Source organism: Rasamsonia byssochlamydoides (assembly GCF_041956645.1).
Source record: "Rasamsonia byssochlamydoides strain NRRL 3658 unplaced genomic scaffold VTN77scaffold_14, whole genome shotgun sequence".
NCBI lineage: Eukaryota > Fungi > Ascomycota > Eurotiomycetes > Eurotiales > Trichocomaceae > Rasamsonia > Rasamsonia byssochlamydoides.
This window is the reverse complement of record NW_027192397.1, coordinates 253,821-263,076: the sequence shown is the minus strand read 5'-3', so window position 1 is coordinate 263,076 and position 9,256 is coordinate 253,821. Positions and strand designations below refer to the sequence as shown.

The 9,256-nt window shown below is 48.0% G+C and overlaps 3 protein-coding genes across 3 annotated transcripts; 1 reads left to right on the top strand and 2 right to left on the bottom strand.

Annotated features, from left to right (window-relative positions):
* Positions 1-2,780: 2,780 nt before the first annotated feature.
* On the top strand, positions 2,781-4,351 carry VTN77DRAFT_1762 (uncharacterized protein; the record flags this gene model as incomplete). The annotated part of the gene is made up of 10 exons (XM_069417529.1): positions 2,781-2,819; positions 2,893-2,927; positions 2,994-3,079; positions 3,145-3,309; positions 3,361-3,383; positions 3,447-3,484; positions 3,537-3,674; positions 3,735-3,984; positions 4,049-4,215; positions 4,297-4,351. 10 exons carry the CDS (start codon positions 2,781-2,783, stop codon positions 4,349-4,351), a joined length of 996 nt encoding a protein of 331 aa, XP_069279867.1.
* Positions 4,352-4,852: 501 nt separating this feature from the next.
* VTN77DRAFT_1761 (uncharacterized protein) lies at positions 4,853-6,732 on the bottom strand (the record flags this gene model as incomplete). The annotated part of the gene is made up of 3 exons (XM_069417528.1): positions 4,853-5,273; positions 5,347-5,997; positions 6,083-6,732. 3 exons carry the CDS (start codon positions 6,730-6,732, stop codon positions 4,853-4,855), a joined length of 1,722 nt encoding a protein of 573 aa, XP_069279866.1.
* A 965-nt stretch (positions 6,733-7,697) lies between these two features.
* VTN77DRAFT_1760 (uncharacterized protein) lies at positions 7,698-8,805 on the bottom strand (the record flags this gene model as incomplete). Its single annotated transcript, XM_069417527.1, has 4 exons — positions 7,698-7,894; positions 7,952-8,332; positions 8,386-8,682; positions 8,742-8,805. 4 exons carry the CDS (start codon positions 8,803-8,805, stop codon positions 7,698-7,700), a joined length of 939 nt encoding a protein of 312 aa, XP_069279865.1.
* Between the last annotated feature and the right edge of the window lie 451 nt (positions 8,806-9,256).

The window sequence follows — 9,256 nt, the reverse complement described above, 5'->3', positions numbered from 1 at the left end:
CCCCCCTCTCTCTCTCTCTATCTCTCTCCCCCCTTCATTCTTCTAGTAAAAATAAAATAGACAACTAGGTACAGCACCTACCTAGTACTTAGCTACTGTAGGTGCCCAACGAGTACTCCGTACATACTCCGTACAAACAGGGTACCTAACTCTCGGCCGAAAATCCATCCACCCATCCGTACAGTACAGTAGAACCTACTACCTATATGTATGTAGCTAAGGCATGTGATACTCCCCTTTCCGATATGTGTCTGTTAGAATCTGTATGTAATATTCATCATCTGGAACAGATAAGTAACAAATCATAAACTATTTATAGATAGTACCTTTTTTTCTGCATGTAGTCGGGTGTCGTCATCATTACAGTATAATTGTTTAATGGCTTCAGCCTTCACATCGGTGAATTGATCAACCAATGATAAATAAGAGCAGCAAGATCTCATACGGAGTACATATTACAGATGTGCCCAAGGCACGTGACGCTCAAGGGCGACGGGAACAATTCTCCATCTCCACTTCTCCAGATATCCGGATAGATATCTACTCCGGACAGTACGGAGTATCCATGGATCTGATCCGTGGACGGGAATATAATATTCCGCGGCTGAGACCCGGTCGGATATGTACAACCTTACCTAACCTAACCTTAATGATAACGCTTTCGCTCTTACTCTAAACAGAGATGTAAATATTAAATATATATGTTGCATACAGTACCTTTACCTAATCAACCATAAACATCACCTAGGTCATGATAGGAATCAAAAAAAAATCTACCTACCCCCCAGTGCCCCAGCGACCATGAGCTCGCACCTCAACGCAGTGCTGGGGTCTAGTAGTAGTTACTGCAGTCCATATGACTTTATGGATGAAGTCAAGATGAGCAGAGCAGCATGAGCTCCCTCCGATCAAATCGACTTCCCCCCTTGATATCAGTTGCTGCTACGATGAATTGAAGCAAAACCTTCTCTCTCTAATTCAACTATAATATTGCTTCACTAATACCTATTATTATAAGGCAAGTAGTAAGTTATCAATAATAAATATCTTTGAATCTTTACTATCATAGCTATCAGCTAGTTTGATATAAAGCTTGAAGCTTTGTAACTAAGACCTAGTTAATAACTACTTACAAAGATGGTAGGGGGATAAGGAAGAAGGTACTCGTAGAATAAATAGATTGATCCCTCTTTTTATCCCATTATAATGCCTAATCAATAAGTAATATCCCTTAACCAAAACATATAAAAAGGAGGAACAATAAGAGGGGAGAATAAGTTGTTAATTTTGTGTTACGCGTTGGGTCCAACCGTAGTCGCAGATACTTCCGTTGGTGGTTAGGGAAGGATCAAGCGAACCGAACAGGTTCCTCACTGTGGTCGAACAGTTCGTAAACCGAACAGGTCTCGTGTCGAACAGGTGAAACAATAGCAATAAGGGTCACTGGCTAACTGCCAAACGATAAACAAACAAGTGCGACTAGGTCAGAGGCAACGCCTACTAAAGCTATACCGAAGTATACCAATAGTAGTAAGATGTCTTACTGACCCTCCAAGTAAGTATCTCAGTAAACTGTTGATATTGAGCGCGATCGAAGGAAAGACTAGATACACGAGACTGATCACCCTTTTATGTTTCCTCCCCATATACCATCTTGTATACCATTCCGTATACCACCTTGGTCCCTTGTCCAGTCCTCATGTTGGTATTCGTATACCCTCTCGTATACCATTCCCTTCCATTCCGTGGTCCTTCTGATGGTATATGCATGTGATCATCACGTGACCTCTGATTCTGCCTTGCGGGGTGTTGTTTCATCATGCATTGCTGTGTTGGACAGCTCCCTATTCTGTTGGTTCGTAACATTTTGTTAATTTCTTTTCTAAAGAGAAGAGCATTTCTTATCCTGAATAAAATAACGGCGCTATTATAGTTGGTTGGATAGGAAATCAGCCGGCTGTACTTATACCCAGGCTATAGATCTAGTGGCTCCCATATCTCCCGTTGTTGAATAATCAAAAACTATTCGCTGATAAAAAGAATTTACCTAGGAAGACAGGCTATATTATTTAATTTTTTTAAAAAATCTTTCTAATCAGTTAATCGATTTACCCAAGAATAACAGTAACAAGGAGATGGTGACAAACATGTTCTTCTTTATGATCTTCACGGACGTGTGTACGAATGAGGTGCAAGCCTAGTCATACTGTCATTATGTCATAATGGTCTCTTTGGCTCTGTTGGGAAGTTAGTCAAGCCCAGCACGACAATAAGGTTATAATCGTGAAATATTAATATACTCCGGCCCCCTCTTCTTTTTCTTAGACCCTGTCTTCGGAGCTCTGTCCCCGGAGCTAAAAATGATCTTCTCCCCGTGATAAGAAAGCTCACTGGCTAATCCGGTTGCCTGGCGCCTGTCAGTGCAGCTTAGCGGTCCCTAGCGCATGCGCATTGCCGGCAAAGGGTATAAAACGACCAGTTTCATAGGTCACGATGCCCTGAAGCAGACCAGGGAAAAGTCCCAGCTAACGAGTCAGGCTGGTCGGTCACTGCCACAAACACCAGGCCTAATCATCACTCGATTTTGTCTTGAAAGTTGATCTGACGTGACAGGCATTCTCATTCTCTGTACTGCATACTCCGTACATAAGTGTGCCAATCTGACTTCTCCAGTGATCTTTCTTCATACTTCTTCGTGGCTCCGCCTCTTCTCGCTTGTTTTACTCTGACATATTACGTACTTCATCTGCGGGGCCACCCCTGTCGTACTGTACTCGCAAATGGCTGAGGCGGATACCAGGATTGCAATTGATGCAGGGGTGTGTATACACATAATTCCTGCTGCTTCCCTCCAATCGTGAACCACATTTAATAATTTTTTATCTTATCTAGGCTACTCGAAATGCTTCTGAATGTGGGAATGAACTGTGTGCAACCCTCGCTGGCTGCATTGGCAGCATGCTTAGAGACTGACTAATCCTGATCCATACCAGGACCTGCTACGGCGCCTCGTTGACCCCATCTGTTCTCGATTATCGAAAGGAGAACGGTAGACGATACCATGGCTACCGTGATGGCAGTAAGTCTGTTGCACAGTACTGAAGAAGCCGTTGTTACTGTAATGATTGCTAACCAGAATTCTAGCTTACCTCATGCCGAATGATGAGGATGAAGCTGATCGACTCGACATGTTGCATGAAATGATGTTGACATTGATGAATCGGCAACTCTTTCTCGCGCCTATTGGGGATGAACCACGGCGAGTGCTTGACCTTGGCACGGGGACAGGAATCTGGGCGATTGATTTTGGTAAGATTAGGAGTAGTACATACACGCTGCTTACTACTAACTATTGCGAAGGTGATCAGTACACTTCTACAGAGGTAGGCAGGTACCCATACCAAATGACAAGTGAGAATATGCTAACCTCTTATTTACATATCTAGGTCATTGGTGTTGATCTAAGTCCGATTCAGCCATCCATGTATGAAGTCCTCTATGACGAATTACTGCTTCTTAGTTAATCATTCATCTAGGGTCCCTCCCAATGTGAAGTTCCTCGTCGACGACATCGAGTCACTGTGGGTCTATGACCAGCCTTTTGACTTTATTCACGCCCGATATCTCGCAACTTCCATCAAGGACTATAAGAGGCTACTTCAGCAAGCTTACGAGTTAGTTGAGTTCCTAACCCTGTTTTCTTCCACTACTTACTTACTAACCAACACGACTAGTAATACTACCCCCGGAGGCTGGGTGGAAATCGAAGACTGGGACTGCCGGCTGCGCTCCGAAGATGGCTCGACCAGGGGCACCTCGATAGAGCAGTACTATGACGTCGTCATCAACGCATTTGAAAAGGCAGGCTACGTGTCGAATCCCGGGCCCCTTCTCGACGGGTGGTTCCGCGAAGTCGGCTTTGAGAACATCCACGTGCAGAAGTATAAGGTGCCGATGGGCGGGTGGCCCTTGGATGAGCATTCGGTATGACAACAAGACAAGCATACATTCAAGATACACTATTAATGAATGATGAATGGATCAACAGAAAAAAGTCGGCCTATGGAATCTCTTCCAGGCAGAGACGGGCTTCGAAGCCTCTGCCATGGCCGTCCTAACTCGATACGAGGCATGGACCCAAGCAGAGGTGACGGTCCTGGTCGCGAAGACGAGAAACGACGCCAGGAATCCTGCAATCCATCCGATTTTTGATTAGTGAGTTGATACCTATCTCATATCATATTACTTTTTGTCTATGTTGTTATACGTACAGGAGCTGATTTGTTATTGTAATAGCTACGCGGTATACGGCCAGAAGCCCAAGAACCCAAATCCACCCACACAACACTAGGCTAAGCTGAGGCTAAAGATACTACGCTTGGGAAAACATGTCGAATGTCAATCGAGAGTTGTTTTGTTTGTCTGTTTCAGCTTTTTTGCCATCGTTGTTGTTGTTGATGGAAATAATAATAATAATAATAATAATAATAATAATAGGGAATCTGGTGCCGTGCTGCATTTCATCTCACTCACAAGTCACAAACTAGGGATATAAGTGATTTATGTAGGTACTCTTATCTGGTTCTGTGACTAGACTGAACGGGAAAGAGTCAAAAAAAAAAACCAATTAATTAATTTAATTAACTATTTATTTGATTTCGACGTGGATGGAATGGAATGGTATGGCATAGCCAATCCATCTATCCGCATCTAGACTTCGTCTGCGTGTGCTCTGATTTTCAGGAATTATCGTATCTCATCTCATTTCATCTCATCTCATCACCAAACCAAACCAGAGTTCATGAATCATCAAGATCATCAAGATCACCAAGGTCATAAGGTCATAAGGCCATCAAAGTTCATCGGATACTGCAGATACAGATCCAGATTCGGATCCAGAGCCAGAGCCAGACTTGGCGGAGGAAGAGGTATTAAACCAGATAGGAATCTGATTATTACTGCGTCCTTCTTCTTCTACCGGAGCGTGCTGTTTTTGCTGCTGCCTCACCAACCGGACAATCTCCCTCGCGGCGACGTTGCGACCGGCTTGCTCCCTCGACGGCGTCGCCAGCGCTTTGGCCTTGCGATGATAACTGCCGTTGCCACTGTCACCGCCGGATATGATCTTCAGCACCGCCTGGCTGGTTTCTTCCGCCGTCCAGAACGGCGCCGCGTGGCGGTTGCCCCAGATCCCGACGCCGAGCCATTCCGCGCGCACGGCGTAGTCGTAGGTGTCTGCCCACATGGGGAGGACGACTTGGGGGACTCCAGTTCTAAAGACACATGTTAGTCTGGATGATGGGAAAGATATGAGGTGAGGTGCTGGCGATAAGGATGACGACCTACCCAATCGATTCACCAAATGAATTGGCCCCTCCGTGGTGCACGTAGCAGATTACGTGTCCGCTCTCCAGCATCGACGCTGGATCGGCAGATAGCCAAGGTTGGATGCGCACCCGGCCGGTGGACAGAAGCGACGCCAGTTCGTCGGATAAGGACGTGTTAATGTTTTTGCTCCTGTTGGCACTGTTCATACTGTCCTCCAGCATCTTGAGCTTCCACAGCACCTGCACACGATCGTCCCCGTCGAGAACCATCCGGATCGTGCGAATCATTTCGCCCGCGGCCCGCTCGTCGTAGGCCGTATGGCTGCCCAGGACGATCAGCACGGTGGGAGCCCGCGCCAGCCACGTGGCGAGCTCGGCGTCCTCGTTCTCGACCGTGTCCAGCGCCATGTAGATAGGCCCGCACGATACGACGCTCGCCGGGAGGCTGATCGGATACTCCATCTCGGGCGAGAACGAGACGAGCCAGGGGATATGGAGGTCGTTGAACTGGAAGAATTCCGTCGCACTGCCGACGCCATGTGCCTTCAGGTAGGCCTCCAACTGCCGGATACGGCCGCCAACGAGCACCTCCCAGATGATGCGCGAGATGAGATAGATATTCGCCGGGATGAGATGCCACGGGACCGGATATGGGTAGGCAGAGGCCAGTCTGGTAGAAGAAATTGAGCATGTTGAAGTAGAATAATAAGAAGAAGAATGGAAGTTTTTTTTTTTCAGATTGAGAATTTGCTCACGCTGGATAATGCCACCATATCTTGCCCATCCCCTGCTGCCTCAACGCGATGGTATCCTTGGGCGAATTCGGCGAGAGGAAGATGCGCGAGCGCTTCAACGACTTCGCAGCTTCGTTCCCCGGCGGGAAGAAGCTGTCGACGACGATGATGTCCGGGTCGACGTCGGTGATGATCTGACGCATGTTGTTGTAGACTTCGACATATTCTGGACCCGTCCAGGGCACCAGCATCTTCTCCATGATCCAGGAGAATGTGGCAGCCCCACGGACACCCGGAGGATGGCGGATGCCATCCATGGTGATTCCAACGCGGATCATGGCATCTTTGTACGACGAGCCGCCTATCGGATGGAATACAATGCCTTGCACACCTGCATCTTCATCTGGGATACTCCTGATCGCTTGACGAGAAACCTGTTCCACGGCATCTTCAAGGACTGGGAAGGTTGCGAAATGGACCTGGACTGAGTCATGGTGGTTGGCCACCAGGGCGTGAGCGGTCGCCAGGTGGATGTTGGCCTGGCCGCGTTCGGAGTTAGTAAGGAAGAGCACTTTTGGATTCGAGTTATTATGGCCAGAAGACGGTGGCAGGATACCCAGCACGACAGCTGGGAGGAAGAACAGCGGGACCAGAAGCAGAGGGAGAAACATGTTGTCCAGGTTTGTGGTGAACGGGAGTGGTCGGAACTGTTCAGTGGAGGAAAGAAGAGAAGAGGAGATGAGAGAACAGAAAATAGAAACAAAAGCTAAGAACGAGATTCACTGCACACTCCATCTTAACAAAAAGAGAATCACCTGATTCTGCCGCTACTCCTGCCTCCGCCTTCGTTACTACCTTGAGGTAGTATAGCATATTGGAGGCCTTATCTTATACAGTGAGTAGGTCAGCACCTAATCTATGTAGTGTAACTCATGCATGACCCATGACACTGCAGCATCGGTTGTGAGACTCAATCAGATCGGCGCAGGCATCTGGCGGGGTCACGGCTGATATAAAAATGTTCATTCTTTGTCATTCTTTTTATACTCCGTAGAAGCGTCGGAGATGTCGGAAGAAGACATTGGCTCCGAACAAACGACCTGGCAGGAGGACGCAAGAATGGGATTCTCCTTCTCGTCATCATAACTATCACTCGTTGATGTACTCCGTATATAGATTTGAGCGGGGTAAAGTAGCTGTTCTTGTTCACGTAGATCTTTCCTGTTTTGTTTATTTCTGGTGGATGGATTGAGTTGAGTTCTCGCCGATCCCTTTAGCCTAAAGCAGAGACCTCCACATGACATCGGAAGTTATCGTCCAATGAAAGATCACACAATTGGAGTAAACAATAAAAAATAGAATCAATAGAATTATGTAGTCGACTATAAGAGAACAGCCAAGATACAGAGTAGATAGATAATTATACAGTAGAAAAAAAGTAAGCTACGGGCGAGCAGGCTCACGAATACAGCGCGATAGTAACTGAACTATACGCTATGATGCTATGCTATAGACAAGGGTATAAAAGGATAACATGTTTCGCTCTTTCTACATGATGTTATGCCTATTTATCGACTTCCACTCACATCCATCACGTCCATCACGTTATGATCCAGGATGAGCAAAGTGGTTGCAGTCACGACTTGTCTGGAAATCCAAAGTCGACGTTGAACGGAGGATCGACATACCGTTTAAAGGCCTTCTTGGCCGCCAGCTCGTCCGTGTACTTGGCGATGGTGGCCATGTCGGCCTCGTCGAGTTGGATCAGGTTGCGGTTTGCTGTGATGCGATCGGGGTTCACCGATTTGGCCAGGACGGAAGAGCCGCGGGCAACTAGAAAACGTTAACAGGTGGTTTAGGCTGACAATGACTTCCGGGAAGGTGACGTACTGTGCCAACTCAACAACACCGTCGCTGGGCTCACACCCCTCCGGTTGGCCACCTCGACGATCGGTTCGGCCGACATGAGCGGGCTGCCCGTGCTGCCTAGCGGACTGTACGCAGTGACGTGAATTCCCTTTTCCTTGCAGAAATCGACAATCTCCTGCTGCGGCAGGGACGGATGGTTCTCGATCTGGTTGACGGCGGGAATGACCGACGCGCGTGGCAGCAGCTCCTCCAGGTACTTCTTGCTGTAGTTCGACACGCCGATAGCCCTGACCTTGCCAGTGGCCAGGAGCTTTTCCATGTCCTTGTAGGTCTCGACGTGGTTGTGGTCCCGGATCAGGTCGCGGGTGCCATCAGGCAACTTGGGGAAGAGAGGGTGGTTTCCTAGAACGAACTGATGTCAGATTTGGTCCGAGAAAATAGACGAAGGGCCGTACCGTTCGGGTTCATATATATCGGCCAGTGGACCAGATACAGATCGACGTAGTCCAGTCCCAGATTCTTCAGACTCAGCTCCAGGTTCTCCTGCACCCGGCGGGCGTACGTAGCCCACAGCTTGGTCGTCACGAAGAGGTCCTCCCGCTTCACGATGCCTTCCTCGATGGCCTGCCGGATTCCCTTGCCGACAGCTTCCTCATTCTGGTAGCAGAAGGCCGTGTCGATGTGTCGGTAGCCCGCTTTGATGGCGTGCAGGACTGCGTTCTGGACTTCTTCGGGGCTCGACTGCCATGTTCCTGGGGAGTATCAGCGGTATAATTCTAGCAGAGAAATGAAATAAAACGATATATCTCACCGAGTCCCAATGCGGGGATCTCCGCGCCCGTGTTGAGCTTGAACCGCGTGTCTGCTACGGCCATTGTGGTGTAGATTGAGGATTCTACTGTTGAGAAATAAGAATCAATTGAGGCTGGCAGGAAGAGAAAAGAATGCAATTGAGAGAACGGGGGATAGAACGAGGGGTAATTGCTCAAGACATGGTTTACGTTACGGCTTTCTTGTCTTCTCTGCTCTTCTGCCCCGCGTCTCGTCCATCGGCTACTGAGTCCCCCACGCACCCCCACGGGATGTCCATCCCACGGATTGCGAATCCAGTCTGTCTACCTATGAAAAAGTACGGAGTACCAAAGCAGGTGTAGAGTAGTAAGATCCGTCAATCACAGACTCCCCCACCATGGTGATAGGCTGGTAGCCTAAGGCCCTAAATTGGTGTCATTTCTTGTTGCTCTTATTTAAGGGGCTGGTTCCGCCATCCGATGTGCTATTACGGAGGACAGAGTACTCCGTATATATCTCCTTTTCCTTTCGATC